Raw genomic sequence first — 19,266 nt, forward strand, 5'->3', positions numbered from 1 at the left:
TATTTTAACTTTTATGAATTTTTTTTTTCAATTTGTAGAGGAAGAAGTTTATTAAAAGTTCATGCTTACATCTTACATGTTAAGAGTTATAATAAAACATTTCAAAATGAAATGCATGTGTAACTCAGTTAAATAAAAGTCTGTTGTCCAGTCATATAATTTGTCATTTTAGTGTTCTTAAAATCTCGTCTCGTTCTCGTGAACCCAATATAGTGTCTCATCTCGTCTCGTGAGCTCAGTGTATCGTCACACCCCTAGAAATGAGTGATATAGATGGAGAAAGGTAAGGGAGGAGCTAGATAACACCAGATGAAAACTGTGGTTGTGGAGCATCCATCCAGCACATATTTGAGACAACCCCACTACCCCCTGCCTGAATACACGTATGATACAGTAGTGACATGCAGCAAAGCTATGTGTTTGTTTAATGCGTATTTAATTAATAAAAATAACACAATGGCGTTATTGTCTCCCATGCATTTTTCATCCACTTGACATTACAATATATATATATATATATATATATATATATATATATATATATATATATATATATATATATATATATATATATATATATATGTATTGCTGTTTAACCTGATGTTTGAGCTTTGACATCAGGTTAAACGGCATAAGATAACTTAAATGATTAAACAAAGACAAATGTGGACCATGCAATAGTAGAATCAATATTACTGCACTAGGCAGCTGGTAGACAAGACAGTCTGTCTGGTGAACACTGATAATGTGTTAGTGTGTGAATGTGTTGGCTTTCTGTATTCAGTTTAAGCATTGTGTTCATAATTTCTGAATTTCTCCAGGTTTCTGTCTCAGTCTGACCCCCATCTTGTATGGTCTGGGTGTGAGTGTGATTCCATATACAGGAGTGAAGTCTGGTTCTCCTGCATCTTCAGGCCATACAAACTGGAACCGGCGCAGCAGGGAGACCAAGATGAGGAAGAGCTCCATGCGAGCCAGACCCTCACCAAGACACACGCGAGGCCCTACACACACACACACACACACACACACACACACACACACACACACACACACACACACACACACACACACACACACACACACACACACGTCAGTTAAATGGGGTGAACTAAGAATTTACCAAAACTCATGCTGCATACAATTACACTGTCCAGAATTCTCACCTGCAGAAAAAGGTATGAAAGCTTCAGGTTTCTCAAACTGTCCCTGCTCATTGAGGAAGTTGGCTGGGTTGAACTCATGAGGAAATTTCCACTGGTCTTCCTCACTCAGTACTGAGGAGAGATTGGGGATGATGATGGTCCCCTGGAACACAGAGAAAAACAAAGAAAACAAGACATAAATAAGCATGTGACACAAATAAATCAAATAATTACAGTCCTCACCTTTGGGATGCTGTAGCCCATGAGTTGAGTATCTCTCATGGTGCAGTGGAAGAGACTCAGAGGGAGGATGTTTGCGACGCGCTGAGACTCGTGAATCACAGCCTGTGTGTACGGCATGTTGTGTCTGTCCTCAAAAGATGCCTGAGCTTTTCCCTCTAGAACCTCATCAATCTCCTGCCGGCATCTCTCTACAAACACAAGCCAGAAGACAAACAGCACCATTACAACTATTTTACTAATCACAAAATTTCCCCCTGTAATATTTAACTTCTTGTATTAGCTATTATCTGTGAAACTGTGGAGCTTTGGAAAGCTGCATATGACTTCCTGAATTAAACAAATCAGATATGCAGATGTGTCTCCTACATTCACAGCCTTATGTCAGATATGCAGATGTGTCTCCTACATTCACAGCCTTATGTCAGATATGCAGATGTGTCTCCTACATTCATAGCCTTATATCAGATATACAGATGTGTCTCCTACATTCACAGCCTTATGTCAGATATGCAGATGTGTCTCCTACATTCACAGCCTTATATCAGATATGCAGATGTGTCTCGTGCATGATTGTTTTTTCACATGAAAAACCACAAGAGCACTGTGGTGTTGTGAAATGAGCAAAAGTAATAGGCCCACTTATCTACTGTACCATAAAACACATCTACTGCAACAACATAAACCATTGTCTCTGGGGGCAAAAGAATGTCTGGTTTGTTTTGGTTTCATTACTGTTAATTTTGTCATCCGTTTTGCCATGTAGTATCTACATATCTTGTATGTCTTGTGCTGTTGTCTTGTGTATTTCTTTGATATAGATACTTTAGTAGTAATTCACTGCATTGTTACTGCATTTTAATGCAGTAACAATGATATTGAGATTTGAATTACACTGTTTACTTCTTAACATGTTTAAATATAAGGTAGAACTGAATGTAATCAATATTATATTCAACAAGAAGGCATGTGCTAACATTATTAGCACTGTTAGATTTATCAAAATAGGCTATACATATATCTGTAAGATATCCAAATATCTCCCATTTGAAATAGAGTACAAAAGTTATGTTATGGTTCAGACCTTGAATGTGTGGATGAGCCATGAGGTAGAGGAATGCTGTTAGGAGGGTGTTGGAGGTGGTGTCTGTCCCAGCAATATGCAGGTCCGTCACATATCTTGTAAGTTGCTCGTCATCAAAGGATGATCGACCCTCTCCTTTCTATTAAAAAATGTGATTTGATAAGATTACTTGCATGATTATAAATTGTATCTATACGAATACAATAAATAATTGATATAGGAGAGGTAACAATAAAACTTAATTATCAGTCAGATCAGAACAAACTTCCAAAGTCAATTGAAATGTCAATTAACGTACTTTATCAAGCTCGTCTAGATAACAGTCAACAAAGTCTCTTGGCTTTCCAGGTTCTCTTGTGGTCTTATGCTTGTTTATCAAGTTGTTCACCATTGTTTGGACTGTTTTGCAATTTTCAAAGAACTTCTTAAAGGGAAGTGGCAGGGCTCTAACTGCAGGAAGCATCTCATAGATCTGCATGAAAATGAGTCAGTCATCACAACACCCTTATGTTACCACTGTGCCACTGTCACTGTTTTTCAAAAGTACAAATGCAAACTTAACAGTCACTTACCATTCCCCAAGGCCCATTGATAATTTTTGTGTTTTCAGTGAAGCATCGAATAAACACTTTGAGGGATTCATCTTCATAGTTGAAGCGATTCCCAAATAAAACCAGGTAGATAATATTTGATGCAGCATCATGGAACAAAGTCTTAGGATTCATGGAGCATTCTGTATATACACATATACGTACACATATATGTTTGTGATAAATGTGCTTCTGTAGCACTACTGAGCAGCTGTAATCAATTACTAACAACATCTACAGTCATGGCCAAATGTTTTGAGAATGATACAAATATTAATTTTTACAAAGTCTATTGCTTCGGTTTTTATAATGGCAATTTATACTCCAGAATGTTATAAAGAGTGATCAGCTTAACAGCAATTAATTGCAAAGTAAATATTTGCCTAGAAAATGAACTTTATCCCCCAAAACATTTTAGCTTCATTGCAGCCCTGCCTTAAAAGGACCAGCTAACATCATTTCAGTGATTGTACCATTAACACAGGTGTGGGTGTTAATGAGGACAGGGCTGGAGATCAATCTGTCATGATTAAGTAAGAATGACACCACTGGACACTTTAAAAGGAGGCTGGTGCTTGTCATCATTGTTTCTCTTCTGTTAACCATGGTTATCTCTAAAGAAACGCGTGCAGTCATCATTGCACTGCACAAAAATGGCCTAACAGGGAAGAGTATCGCAGCTAGAAAGATTGCATCTCAGTCAACAACAGTGTTGGGAACGTTACTTAAAAAAAGTAATTAGTTATAGTTACTCACTACTTGTTCAAAAAAGTAACTGAGTTAGTAACTGAATTACTCTATAATAAAAGTAACTTGTTACCAGGGAAATTAACTATTTGCGTTACAATTAAAAAAAGGTTATAATCCAATTAATTAAGTTTTTTTAAAGCAGTTTTCACAGTCAGTTGAAATGAGTAGATCAGAAAATTGTTTAACTTTTGATATTTATTGCACATTCACAGACCAGTGCAAGATAAAATCCTTTAAAATCCCAAATCTTTGTAAAAAAAAAAAAAAGCAAAAGTAAACAGTTACACTATAGGTATAAAGTGCATTTACATCTATGAAATTAAATTAAATTCTCTCAACCTGAGACAACTGGTTTGTTTACAACAGAAGTAAACTTAACAATAAAACCTCTATTCTTAATTAAATAAATCAAATACCCAGTCTGGTAGACATTCAGGAACTTCAAGTATTTTCTTAATGTAACGTGGCTCGCGCCACGGAGCGAGAGGACAGACACAAGTGCTGAGAAGAGCGAGATTTATTCAGGGGAGTACCGTAATCATCGTCTGAAAGCCAGGCAGGGTCGATAGCAGGAGGGCAGTCCGTGAAACACGCAAAGAGAGGCATTACAAGACAGGGAGCACGGGAAACAGGAGAAACACGAAAACGGTCAGGTACAGAGAACAGCAATGGGACAGACATCACAAATCAATTCAAAATACCGGACGAAGGACAAGGGAGACTCAGGGGCTTATATACACAGACATTAAACAAGGGGCAGGTGACGGTAATAACAAGGGGCGTGGGAACAAACGAGGTAATCACAGAGACAACCGAGCGGGGCGGGGTAAACAGGTACGGAACACAGACACGAGGGGTTCGGAGTGACAGCTAACGGAGGGGGGCACGGTCATACGTGACACTTAAATAATGTTTATATCGCTTTAAAAATGCTAAATTTTCTTCGGCTTGCACCTGACGCCATTTCGGCCTCTTCTCCATTTGTGTCGTTTCACTTGCGTGCTTCAGCGCGCGTGTAAAAACACTGGCTCTGATTGGCTATCATAACGCTGCCTTAGCCAATCGCTTACTGACTTGTTAAGTTAAACAGGTGTTACACCGAGAACTGTGACCTATCGAGATCTGTTACTCCTCACTAGCCTGGGCAGTGGTCCGCTCGGATTACTGTTAGTATATCAATATATAGTAACGCACCACTTTTAATGACCAGTAACGTCAACGGCGTTGTAACGACAGGAAAAGTAACTAATTATATTATCCCGTTACTGACAAAATGACGACGTTACCTAACGCCGTTATTTTTAACGGCGTTATTCGCAACACTGGTCAACAATCTATCGCATTATCAAAACCTTCAAGGAGAGAGGTTCCATTGTTGCCAAAAAAGCTCCAGGGCGCCCAAGAAGGACCAGGAAGCGCCAAGACCGTCTCTTAAAAGTGTTTCAGCTGCGTGATCGGACTACCAGCAGTGCAGAGCTTGCTCAGGAATGGCAGCAGGTAGGTGTGAGTGCATCTGCACACACTGTGAGGCAGAGACTCTTTGAGCAAGGCCTGGTCTAAAGGAGGGCAGCAAAGAAGCCACTTCTCTCCAGAAAAAAACATCAGGGACAGACTGATATTCTGCAAAAGGTACAGGGAGTGGACTGCTGAGGACTGGGGTGAAGTCATTTTCTCTGATTAATCCCCTTTCCGATTGTTTGGGACATCTGGAAAACAGCTTGTTTGGAAAAGACGAGGTGAGCGCTACCACCTGTCTTGTCTCATGCCAACTGTAAAGCATCCTGAAACCATTCATGTGTGGGGTTGCTTCTCAGTCAAGGGAATCGGCTCTCTCGCAGTCTTGCCTAAAAACACAGAAATGAATAAAGAATGGTACCAGAATGTCCTCCGAGAGCAACTTCTCCCAACCATCCAAGAGCAGTTTGGTGATCAACAATGCCTTTTCCAGCATGATGGCACACCTTGCCATAAAGCAAAGGTGATAACTAAATGGCCCAGGGAACAAAACAGAGATTTTGGGTCCATGGCCTGGAAACTCCCCAGATCTTAATACCATTGGGAACTTGTGGTCAATCATCAAGAGACGGGTGGACAAACAAAAACCTACACATTCTGACAAAATGCAAGCATTGATTGTGCAAGAATGGACTGATATCAGTCAGGATTTGGTCCAGAAGTTGATTGAGAGCATGCCACGGAGAATTGCAGAGGTCCTGAAGAAGGGTCAACACTGCAAATATTGACTTGCTGCATTAACTCATTCTAAGGGCGTACTCACACTAGGGTCTGTGATCCGGGCCCGGGCACGGTTCCCTGCCGAAGCACGGTTCATTTGACTAGTGTGATCGCTCCAAACCGTGCCCGAAGACCGTGCTTGAAGAGGTCGGCCAGGGCACGATTCGCGTGGACTCAGGCACGGTTCGCTTCTAGTGTGAGCGCTATCCGTGCCCGGGCCCGCTTGGTGCCTCGTGTGATTGGTTCATTTTGCCGGAACTCAAACATGATGTCAGTGATGCGACGCTCACGTTAAACAGTCATGGCGGCAAATGACAAATGATCGATAAATCTGTGCTTGCACCGTGTTTCTGCACTCCCAAAATGACTCCAAAAATACAATAAAAAGAGAATCGTGAACTCCATAGTGTTGTGCGAGCGCGCTTTTTTCCAAAATAAAGTGGTGTGATGACGTAAGCGTGCTCGGGCCGGCTTAATTAAGGCAGTGTGAGTGCAGGCCAGAGGGGGAGTGAGGAGGGGGGATAACCGGGCCCCAGCACAGAACGAGCAAACCGTGCCTAGTGTGAGTATGCGCTAACTGTCAATAAAAGATTTTGTTACTCATAATATGATTGCAATTATATTTCTGTATGTGCTAAAAACATCTGACAAACACACATAAAAACCAGAGGGCAGTAGATCATGTGAAAATATATTTGTGTCATTCTCAAAACTTCTGGCCATGACTTGCAAAAAAGTGATTAAAATGAACAAATGGCTAGAATACCAGCACTCTTCTCCAACCGTGCAACAAGGTGTTCAATCTCCCCCATAATCCTCTTCTCCATAGACTGCTTCCCCAGGCCAAAGTTCCTCAGGGTCATGAGGGCAAAACGCCGATGCTCCCTCCATGCAGAACCATAGTCAGCAAATATGACTCCTGTAACATGTAATTTTGTAATAGAAAATCACTTAGTTATTCTATTTGTATGTGCAACAGGTTAACCATTTAATCAAAGTAAATTAAAAAAAAACAAACAAATGTTGAAAACATGGATTGTACAAAGTTAACTAGTTTAACTTCAGTTAGCTCACTGGTGTATGTGAAACAGACATCACCTTTGCCTTTTGTGACATGGCTAGGCAGAGAGTTTTGTGGGCGTCCAGAAAAGTCCAGAGCATTGGTTACCAAAGCCTCCTTTACAGCTTTGAAGCCATTAAGAACCACTGCTGGTCTTCCTCCGATATACATGCTGTAAACATTCCCATATTGCTGAGCCAACTGAAGACATACAAAAGAAGTAGCAGAAAAAACCCCTATATAAATATATATACATACACACACACACACACACACAATACAAGTTCACCCCCCCCCCCCCTCCACCGCAAACGAGACCCCCTATCTAACGAGACACTCCCCCCTTTATCACTAACCCGGGATCGCAATGAAGTTGACAGAGCACGCGTCGCTCACCCATCCCGTCTGACGAAACTTTGAGGGGGAAAAAGGGCACACAGATGATTTTAGACAAAGAAGCACCAATCCCGGCCAACATTTAGCAGCCAAGGCGGTCCTCATATGGATGTATGCAACAAGACCAGTCCGGCATGTTTCCCCGTAAAGAGACCAAGGTATCGGCACACAACTTTCTTACTTTGGATGCTCGGTTCTCGGCCATCTAAGGTGCAATCCTCGGAAAACTACATGGTTAGCCCGTTGGAAAAACACTGGCCTCGCATTTCTCGTGCCAAGGATTGCGGATGGATTAAAACGAAGATAAATCAACCGTTAAGGAATTTTTAACCCTCAGGATTTTATAAACTCGTCACGGGAAGGTGGTAGCTCAGAATCGGATGAAATAGGCCTACTGCATATTTGCAACAGGGACCCTCAACTTTCCAACGAGACCATCCCTGCCTTGACTGACCCAGTGACCACGGAGAAATGGACAAAAATAAGCTCCAAGACAGCTTGCATACTGTGTATTTGTGCATTTGATTAATATTTATAGATTCATTGGAATGTCGTACAAAAAATGCAAAGGCCATACATAACCACCCCCCAATCCCAAATACACACATGCATTCTTTGCAAAATAACCACAGCTGTTTGGTAAACAGGGATCCATGGTTTGAGGCTATATTCAGTCTTAGTGTATGAAAATGTTTTGTCATGCTTCAGATTAATATACGTTGACCACACATTGCCCATTATGACACAATTTCTGCTTACTTTATAACATTATGGTATGAATATATAGACAATTGGGCACAAAGAAAAAATGTAAAGTTATGGTAACAATTGTACCAGGAATAAAGGTCAAGTTGAAGAGAACATGTCACTGTACCCTTTCAAAGTCTTTCAAAGGATTGATGAGATTCAAGTGAAACAGGTTCCCAAATATGGGTACTGGTCGGGGTCCTGGAGGGAAGTTCTTGGGCCTTTGAATCCTGATGAAGATGAAGATGAAGATACAAATCCAAACCAGAACCAAGGATCCCAGCATGATGTCTGTTCCACTGCTTCTTTCCACACTGTCCACCGTTGACTTGTGTCCCACTAATAATCCAGCCTCTGAACCCTGTTGGCAGAGTGTCAGCCACTATTTATTTCATCAACAAGTCAGCTCAGCATCTACCAGATCACAAAGCTTATGAAGAAGTATTTGGATTTTGGTCAGAGGTAGGGAAAAATACTGCTACTGCAATTGCATAGTAGATTTGCAAAATCCTAAAAAAAAAATTATTTAGCTTATTTTAATGTGTCCCTGTGTCCAGATAGTCCCGCAACTGTAAGTACATAATATCTAAACAAGTCAGATGGACTGGCCATGGACTACCTGAAGAACAAGAAACATAAGCTTCTGGAATGGCAATCACAGCCCCTTAATATCGTACAGGATTTGCCTCACCTCATGCCCTCATCACTACTGAAGCACTAGTAAACAATCCCCACCCTATGACACCCACCTTATAACACTACTGAACAATACTAGTGAACAATCCCCACCCTATGACCCCCACCTTATAACACTACTGGACCACCGATTTCCAGCTTTTGAAGAGTCCTCCCGCTATTATTTTTTCAACCATGTTTGCAGGCTGCCAGTGAGTGTCTGAATGTGTATAGTCTACCTAAATGGATGATTGACGTGAGTCTTGAGACTAGTGCCCATTACCAACCAAATTGCACATTTTCCAAAAAACTCACTTTACCAATATAAATAATTCACTAGCATGGCAGTTCATGCATATAATGCCAGAGCAAAGGTCTTTTTTTCAGTTTAACCACAGGGACATATAGAAGATTCACCATAGACCTCATGAGGTTTCATCATAGAGAATTATGTTGAGGCTTCATTATAGACCATCGTGTAGAGATTTCATTAAAGACCATCATGTTGAGGGTTCATTATAGACCATCATGTAGAAGTTCCATCATAGATATTTCATGTGGGACACAAGCCATGCCCTCACCACTGCTGAAGCACAAGGTGAAAGTTCCCCACCCTCCAGCCTTTAACATGCACACTAACAAAATCTGATTGGTTTATCCTTGGTAGAATAGATTATTATCTATATTATTTTGTAACAATTTTGTAACAATATTGTGCAGTCAGATATTTACAAGAATTCAGAAAAAACAGCTACTTCACCAAATTCTGCTTCATTCAATTTACCAGAATAATGAAGCCAAATAATGAAGTCAGCCATATTGCCTTAATTAAAAATAACAAATCTAGCCAATTAAATATTGAGGAATTTCCAGACACGAGAAATGGGGCTTGGACTAGGGTTGTGACGGTATGGATTTTTTCTTACCACGGTGAGAGAGCAACGTATCACCGCGGTGAAGCAGTTATGTCTCGTGCGACATTACATAACGGTAGACATTACATAACCGCGGTGTTGCGATAATGCAGTTATCGTCACAGCCCTAGCTTGGACACAAGCATATGTAAAGCTGCTCTGTGCTCTGTGTCAATCTCAAGCTATTGCATTAAACCCAGATGAATTATTGCTTCCACAAAGTGATCAAACTGGGATTCTTGGCTAAAGGGTCTCCCATAATGAGATGATCCTTGTATTGTTATCCCAAATGAGTGAGAAGACTGAATGCTGCACTGTAGCACATTAGAAAGGTAACAAAACCATGGCACTCTTATAGCCCCTTTCACACAGAGCCATGTGCCAAAATAGAGCCTGCAGTGATCAAACCAGGGGACCATTACTGAGTGGTCAGTTCTGAGAATATTTAGACAGAGTCAACAAAAGTTACATGCTACCATTGTGGGGGGACAAATCCATGGTATGCCACCAGTAATAGTACATGACACTTTACTCTCTCAGTGTGTCTAAATGGATTCACTATTTTCAGCTGGAAGACGTTTCTGAGTGATTGCAATGCTCAAGGCCCAGGAGGAACATTCTTGGGCCTCTAGATCCTGATGAAGAAGATGCAATCCCAAATCAGAACCTCTGAACTTATCTTGGTGAGTGCTCTTCACACAGTTCACCTTTGATATGAGTTTTATAATATTCTGAGGTGTTAGTTCTACTCTAATAAAAAGACAGATAAATTATATATGGTAATTTCCATTGCTAAAACAACACAAACACATAGCAGCCTAATACTTTTGCACCATACTGTACGTTAATGAATAAATCCACAGCAAACATTTCAAAGGGCATACTGTAAAGTAGACACAGACAGGGTCAGAACAGTTGTAAATGAGCTACTACTGCAAGAGGGAGGGGTCGCTCAGTACAAAGGCACAGGTTAAGAATGGTAGTAAATGATTCCATGAATTAAAATGGCTGCAGCTGATGAAAAGAGGGAATGAGAGTGAAGGCGGTGTTCAGTAAACACAAATCAAATCAAATATATTTGTATAGTGCTTTTCACAACACATGTTGTCACAAAGCGCTTTACAGGATTTACAAGGTTAACAATACTATGGGTCCAAATCCCTAATGAGCAAGCCAAAGGCGACAGTGGCAAGGAAAAACTCCCTATGATGGTGGAGAATAGGAAGAAACCTTGGGAGGACCAAGACTCAAAAGGGAACCCATCCTCCATTGGGCGGCCCGTTAACACAAATTACAAATTACACAAAAACAAATTATACAGATGAATACACAAGTTACAAACAAATTACACAATCAGGCTAAGTATAAGGTAACTAGAATGAAAATTCTGGATGTTGATATTGTCAATGTAAATGTAGCCTATGGGAAACGTACCACACAGGACACAAATTAATAGGGGTTCTTTTATTTTGCTCGTTGTTTAGTATGAGATAAAACAATGCTTATTCTTTTCTCTCCCCTTTTTTTCCCTAAAAGAATACGGCAGTGGGTCTACTGTAGAACAAACAAAAACAGGCAAAGTAAATAAAAACACATGTCACCATTAACAATATTGAGTAACCAATATCAACCCACTAGGTAATACAAAATACAATAAAACACTTACATCTCAGGTACTTTAAAGACTTGACCTGCACAGTATGGCATCCACACAAAAAGTCTACAGCTGTTTAAATAAAAGTTATGCATTAATTACTTCACATCACACTGAAACACGACAGGAGTACAAACACATTTTTAAAGGAAATTACAATTAGCTTAAACATGCCATGTGTGCAATCCATCTGTCAACCCTGGTAATATCCAAATATCTTAACCCAATTTACTGGTAGAAAACATTTGTGTGTGGATGTGTGTGGATATTACATCTCCCATGCAAATAAAATAAAATATTTACCTCAGGATTACAGCCGATTTATCCGTTATGTTCGTTCTCTTCCAAAATGTGCTCTAAATGAGCAATCAACTGAAATCACGCGGGTGCAACTTCACGCATGCGAGCAAGTCCGGTTTCTTAAAGGGACAGTAACCCAACAGAAATTTAGACGGCCAACAACACAGAGCTGTCCCATTAGTAACATATAAGCACACTAGTCCACCTGGCTACAGTCTCCCCTGCAACCAGTCAGCGTCCTCGATGACGTTTGGCTGTGCAGATACCACTGCTCCCTGTAGTGCCCTTTCAAACAGTGCTGTACCAAGATTTGTTAAAACCTGGGAGACCATCTCTGTACCCACTGCAACTGCATTACATGTGGACTTGGGTAGGTGAAAAGGATTTGAATGACTCCCTGCAGTTGCTCTCGTGCTCCTCCTAATGGGAGGACTGGCCAAATTACCCGTCAAACTTGACTCTTGCACATCATTGTCAGCGGGTTCAGGTTCTTCAAGTATCACTATCCTATCGTCAGCTAGCTCTGACACCTGTTCTTCGTCTGGGCAACCCCGCAGCAAACTTTGCTGCTTAGCTCGTGGCTTAGGAACAGGAGGCTCACACAGACGCAGCTCTGTCCTATGAACTCTCTCAACTGGCCCTCCTTCCAAAGGTTCAACGGCATGCGTGGTACCCTGTATATCTACAACTCTGTAAACAATAGGACTCCATGCATCCTGGATCTTGTTCCTGCCGGGAGGCCTGTGGCGCAAATATACCAGCTGTCCCACTGCTACCGGAGGACAAAACATTCTCTCATTTTGCAGAGAGATCCTCTCTGTGGCTTTTTGCTCCAAATATTGCCTAGCCTTCTCGTGAGCCAGTCCAAGCCGCTCTTGATGAACAGACAACCAGTCTTGTTTCCTATCCAAATTATCCACATGACCCAACAATGCATCTACCGGTAACCGTGGCTGTACCCCGAAAAGTAAATAATAGGGTGAGTACCCTGTTGTGGAGTGTGGTGTAACATTGTATGCATATACCAACTCAGGCAGATATTCAGGCCAGCGTCTTTTTTTCTCGGGTGGAAGTGTACGGAGCAAGTCATGTAGGGTCCTATTGTATCTCTCACACTGTGCATTCCCTTGAGGTCTATAAGGGGTTGTACGCGACTTCTTCACCCCATACAGCTTACACAGTTCAGCGATAACTTCACTCTCGAAATTCCGTCCCTGGTCAGAATGAAGTCGCTCAGGAACCCCATACTTCATAAACCATTCTTTCAATAACACTTTTGCGGTAGTCTCAGCTTTCTGGTCCCTAGTAGGAAAGGCCTGTGTGAACTTAGTAAACACATCAGTGACCACTAGGATGTTCTCTCTACCATCAGAAGCTGGCTCCAACACAGTGAAGTCTACCGCCACCACCTCGAGTGGTCTGGAAGCTAAAAATGCCTTTACAGGAGCCTGGATCTTAGGCTGAGGCATTTTTGTGAGAATGCACCGCTGACACCTTTTCACCCACATGTCCACGTCTTCATACATTCCCACCCAGAAGCATCTTTGCCTCAACAGGTTCACAGTTCGTTCAGTGCCCTGGTGCCCCATTTTGTCATGTACGCTCTCCAAAATCCGATCCTTCAAACATTCCGGTACAAGTAACTGCCAACATTGACCCTGGCGAGGGTTGTTTATGACTCGGTAGAGTAGTCTATCCCTCAGACGTATACAGCCCCACTGTTTCAAGAGCCGTCTGACTGAAATATTCAATGTCACTCTCTCACCGTGACTAGGCTTTCTCTCTCTGTCCCAGAACCTCCTGAACTCGTTAAGAGTGGGATCAGTCTTCTGGAACTCGACTAACTGTTCCTTAGTGTATCCGGGGAGGGTGTGCGAACTACCTGGTGGCTCCTCTGCCTCGGCCACCCCTGAGTCAAGAGCACGTATCTGCCGAACCTGGCAGCACCGCGACTGATGAGACTACAAATAGCCACACAATCATCCAACTCTGCATCTGGGTCTAAGCTGGGCTCCCCTGCAAACTCCTGCCTAGAGAGTGCATCTGCGGCCGCATTATTACAACCTGGCCGATACTTCACTTCAAAATCAAAAACAGACAGCTGAGCTACCCACCTATGCTCTATGGCACCCAATTAAGTGACAGAGGGGATTATTATCAGTCAAGACAACAAATTTTGAGCCCAGTAGGTATCCTCTAAATTTTTCAGCTACAGCCCATTTTAGAGCCAGAAGCTCAAGTTTCATACTGCTGTAGTTACGGTCATTACGTTCAGCATTTCGGAGCCGTCTGCTGGCATATGCGATGACTCTTCTAGTAGTACCCTGCTGCTGGTACAACACAGCACCTAAACCATGAAGACTAGCATCAGTTTCTAGTATAAATGGCTGTGTGAAATCTGCAAAGCCCAATATGGGGGCAGTTGTAAGCTTTTCCTTCAATTTCTCGAACGCACTGCCACATTCCTCAGTCCACATTGATTTAAGCATGGTACCTGATCTTGAGTGTTTTCCCTGCTGCATGCAGAAATTTACTAAATCATGCAATGGGCCAGCTACCTTAGAAAATCCCTGGATAAACCTTCTGTAGTAACTGCAAAATCCTAAAAAGGACCGCAATTCTTTTACTGTCTCAGGAGCCTTCCATTCTTTTACAGCCAGCACCTTGCTGGTGTCCGTTCCTATGCCCTCTGCTGAAATACGGTGACCCAAGAAACGCACTTCCTCTTGGAGAAAGTTACATTTCTGTAATTTTACCTTCAGCCCTGTTTCCAATAAGCGTTTGAACACAACTTCCAGCCTCCGCAAGTGTTCAGCAAAGGTGTCAGAAAAAACAAGAATGTCATCCAAATAAACAAGCATTATTTGGAATACCAGATCATTCATAGTGGCTTGCATTAGCCGCTGGAATGTGGCCGGTCCATTACAGACCCCAAATGGCATCCTCAGGTACTCGTATAGTCCGAACGGCGTAACAAAAGCTGTTTTTGGTCTGTCCCGCTCATGTACGGCTACCTGATGATAGCCACTGGCTAGGTCAACTGTTGAGAAGAATTTTGCTCCCTGCAAAGCATCAAAGCTCTCATCAATTCGAGGCAAAGGAAAAGCGTCACGTTTTGTCTTGGAGTTAAGCCGCCTATAGTCCACGCAAAGTCTGAGACTGCCATCAGTTTTACGTACGAGCACCACTGGCGAGGCATAAGCGCTCATGCTCTCCTGAATTACACCCTTTTTTAAAAGACTCGAGATGTGCTCTCTGACTTCTTTGTATTGTGTAGGTGGAATGCGTCTGTAGGGTAGGGTCACCGGTACGTCGTCGGTCAAATGGATCTCGTGTTGGACTTTGTCTGTGTAACCTAAATCCTCATCGGCAAATATATTAGAGTACTTCTCTAACAAAACACGCAGCTGAGACTGCTGTTCTTCAGAACCCCCCAACTGTACTCGGTCAAGAATTTGCCGAGAGTCACACAGTCCTCCTTTCATGTCGACAGTGACCTGCTCGAGGTTGGCAGAGATTCTCTGGAACTTTACCTCACAAGGCTCATCTGCCTGCACCTGATCTATCTGGGACAGAATGCCTAATCTGGTCCTAGGCTTTAACCAGATGTCTTCCTGAGAGATGTTAATAACCTGCACAGGGAACAAATGACTTTGAGATGTCACCAAGGTGGATAAAACAACTAAACCACAAGGTAGAGATGTATGAACCTGTTCTAAGAGTAACAGCGGACCATCATCACTCACAGCCCTAAGGCCCCTAGCCATGACCGTTGACACGGAGGATGCTGGCACATGGACACTATATTTTCCTGCTACCTGGGCCAAGGTGACACCCCCTCCAAGGGTTACCATCTGCATCTGCTGGAAAGCTTTGCGCCAGTCTGAGTCAAGCTTACCATCTAAGGTGGTGTAAAACTCTGACTGTACCATTTGTCTACATCTACTGATGATATTCATCCCTATGAGGCCTGCTACAGAGGAATTGTTTTCAGTGTCCTTCACTACCAGGAAACCACACTCTGGCAATGTCACGCCCATAGTCTCCACTTCCAGTTCTAGATAGCCTAGATATGGTATGTCCAGCCCATTGGCGGCTGTTAACTTTAACCACCCTGCCGTGGACAGAATGTCCTCATCCCCACCTGACAAACGCTCCCTAAAGAAGCTCTCTGTTATCGTAATGACCTGGCTTCCAGTGTCCAATAGACAGGACACAGAGACCCCCCTGATCTTTAAGTCTATTAGCGGACATTTACCCACTGCACGCTCCAGTAACCTACTCTGGCATATTGTGTCTTTGGAAGAGCCTGTGGTACCCCCTCGCATTGCCTGGTTCACAGCAACCGAGGGGACCCATTTCCCTGGTCTGTGGGAGACCGCCTAGAACCACTAACTTTCCAATCATCTTTCTGAACACATTTCTTGGCAATATGGCCCACCCCATTACACCTAAAGCATATGGGTTGCCCCTCATCTGTAAACTTCGGTTGGTTCCTAGCTCTACCCTCAAAGTTTTGAACCCTCTGTGGGGTCTTGTGCACAGCCAGCTCCTTAATGACCTTTGTAAGCTCAGCAATAGAGCGATCTTGTTCTGTTAAGCGCTTCTCTTGCTGTGCTACTGCCTTAAGTATATCACCCAGGATAGCAGGATGTTGCTCTTGAGCGCTGACCGCCAAGCAATCAGTCTCGTTAGCAACTTCAGACTGCACATGTCTGTTCTTGACTATCCTCGAACTGTGGGACTTTGTTTCCTCTGCAGACCATAACATCACCTCATTGCGTACCTGAAGTAGATCCGATTGTGGTTTTTCCCTCACAAATTTTCTCAGTTCTCTTCTAAGAGAGGTGTCTTTTAAACCCTCAATGAACTGATCTCTAAGAATAACTTTGTCATTTGGTACTGCATTTGGGGATTGTTTTGAGATAGACTTCATAATTTGTGATAGAGAATGGGAGTATTCTATGAGACTCTCACCCTCAGCTTGACTCCGCTGGTAAAATGTCTGCAAAAGCTGAGCTGCACTACGCTTCTCGCCAAATGCTTCTCTTAAAAATGTGAAAATATCACTGGGTGGCTTAGGCTCATTCCCCATACACAATCTTACTTCCTCTAGGGCAGACCCCTTCAATAATGACATTATAAAATCAACCTGCTCTTCTTGGGTTTGCTCCCTTGCACGCAATACCCTTTCCACTTCTTCAATGAACTCCTCCACACATCTCTCATCCCTACTGAAATCCCCACAAAAATGTTGGATGTGTCGTTCCCTGGGAACATATATGTAGGAGCGTGTAGAACTATTTCCTGTCATAGCCGTTTGAGCCATGGTTTCATCTCGCCATCGGCTAAGCTCTTCTAAACGATGTTGCAAATCCTCAAAGTCATTATTTCTCTGCACCCCTGACCTAGAAGGGCCCTCATCACCAGGCTCTCGTGACATTTCACTCAGGTTTGTTGTGCACCCGGTCCACGGTGAGAGTCCACAACAAGTGTACAGTCTTACGGATACGTATCAGTTCCACTGCTCTCCCTGCAGTTGGTGTCCTCACGCAGCTGTCTGTGTAGCCGTGGCAGTGTCCACTACTACTGGTGGTTTGACGCTGAAGGTATCGCTGTCCTTCCTACCAAGAGTCCCGATGTCCACGGTAGGCCTCCTAGAAGACAACCTATACCCACTGCCGTATTTAACTGAGCACCAATTTTGCCCTTGACCTGTAGTAAGAGAAAAAAAGCAAAACCCCACTCCTGGTACCAAAATTATGTAGCCTATGGGAAACGTACCACACAGGACACAAATTAATTAATAGGGGTTCTTTTATTTTGCTCGTTGTTTAGTATGAGATAAAACAACGCTTATTCTTTTCTCTCCCCTTTTTTTTCCTAAAAGAATACGGCAGTGGGTCTACTGTAGAACAAACAAAAACAGGCAAAGTAAATAAAAACACATGTCACCATTAACAATATTGAGTAACCAATATCAACCCACTAGGTAATACAAAATAAAACAAAACACTTACATCTCAGGTACTTTAAAGGCTTGACCTGCACAGTATGGCATCCACACAAAAAGTCTACAGCTGTTTAAATAAAAGTTATGCATTAATTACTTCACATCACACTGAAACACGACAGGAGTACAAACACATTTTTAAAGGAAATTACAATTAGCTTAAACATGCCATGTGTGCAATCCATCTGTCAACCCTGGTAATATCCAAATATCTTAACCCAATTTACTGGTAGAAAACATTTGTGTGTGGATGTGTGTGGATATTACATCTCCCATGCAAATAAAATAAAATATTTACCTCAGGATTACAGCCGATTTATCCGTTATGTTCGTTCTCTTCCAAAATGTGCTCTAAATGAGCAATCAACTGAAATCACGCGGGTGCAACTTCGCGCATGCGTGCAAGTCCGGTTTCTTAAAGGGACAGTAACCCAACAGAAATTTAGACGGCCAACAACACAGAGCTGTCCCATTAGTAACATATAAGCACACTAGTCCACCTGGCTACATAAATGTCTTGCGATGAACGCCAGGTTTTCATTCCGTGTCGGAGTGATGATACTGGTATTGTAGGCGCTTTAACCAAGATGATATTTACAAGATATATCTGTGCACAAATACTGTACAGTCTATAATGTAAAGAGAAATATATATTTATGATTGTTTTCATTGGTTAAGTCACTGTTTTTTATTTACCCACTGAAATGGTCACCTTGGATGTCATCACAACATTTGTTTTACCATAGTTCATAGTATTTGGAGATGCCAGTTGCCTAAATGCGTTGATATAGGCCCTTTCGCAGGGTAAAGTTACTTCCGTTAAACAGTAAACAATAGCAGAGTCCAAGAACAAGAGCATTTGCAGTGTACCAGGGTGTTCGAACTCGAAGCGAAAACAGCCGTATCTTAGCTTCCATGGTTTTCTGGCTGACGACGAGCAGAAAAGAAAATGGGTTTGTGCAATCAGGAGAGATGAAGGGGAAAACTTTGTGATGTGGAGGGGAAGTACCTTTGTGTGTAGCCAGCATTTCACTGCTGCAGACTACATAGTAGGAAGCTCGCGACTAAAAGTTGGTGCTGTTACCAGCCGGTTTCAGTGGAAGAGTTTCCATGTTCCCACTCAAAGGCTGTCCGCAATATTCTGTCTCGGCAGCGACGACAGGGATTAAGTAAATATATGCTCCATGCTGAGGTGAATTGACAAGAACTATCTTCTGCGAGCAGGCCCGTTGACATTCTTGCTGGGGCCCGGGACAAGAAAGTTTCAAAGTTTCCCCGGCTTACGTCATTTGAATTTTCTCTGTAGCAGACAATCCTTGTGTTAGGTCATATAGTATATAATACAGCCACACATCAGCTGTTTCTGACAGCTGACTGGTTTATACTTGACGTGTCGCGAGCAGCGCGAGGGTCCGCGCAGCGAAAATGAAGTAATCGCAGTGGCACCAAACGTGCGCAAGGGT

The 19,266-nt window shown here is 42.5% G+C and overlaps 1 protein-coding gene across 6 annotated transcripts; it reads right to left on the reverse strand.

Moving 5' to 3' along the window:
• Positions 1-578: 578 nt before the first annotated feature.
• Positions 579-11,861, reverse strand: LOC143527095 (cytochrome P450 2F2-like). 6 transcript variants are annotated; one of them, XM_077022042.1, is made up of 11 exons: positions 11,794-11,861; positions 11,503-11,562; positions 8,375-8,608; positions 7,143-7,305; positions 6,811-6,963; positions 3,042-3,202; positions 2,768-2,941; positions 2,470-2,608; positions 1,389-1,576; positions 1,167-1,308; positions 579-1,004 (listed from the first exon to the last, which is right to left on the reverse strand). In XM_077022042.1, exons 3-11 carry the CDS (start codon positions 8,531-8,533, stop codon positions 799-801), a joined length of 1,485 nt encoding a protein of 494 aa, XP_076878157.1. In that variant the 5' UTR covers positions 8,534-8,608; positions 11,503-11,562; positions 11,794-11,861; the 3' UTR covers positions 579-798. The 6 variants fall into 6 exon arrangements, with proteins under 6 accessions (XP_076878157.1, XP_076878159.1, XP_076878158.1 ...); XM_077022044.1 differs by lacking the exon at positions 11,503-11,562; XM_077022043.1 differs by lacking the exons at positions 11,503-11,562; positions 11,794-11,861 and adding an exon at positions 9,051-9,139.
• Between the last annotated feature and the right edge of the window lie 7,405 nt (positions 11,862-19,266).

This window comes from Brachyhypopomus gauderio, chromosome 11 (genome assembly GCF_052324685.1).
Source record: "Brachyhypopomus gauderio isolate BG-103 chromosome 11, BGAUD_0.2, whole genome shotgun sequence".
Taxonomy (NCBI): domain Eukaryota; kingdom Metazoa; phylum Chordata; class Actinopteri; order Gymnotiformes; family Hypopomidae; genus Brachyhypopomus; species Brachyhypopomus gauderio.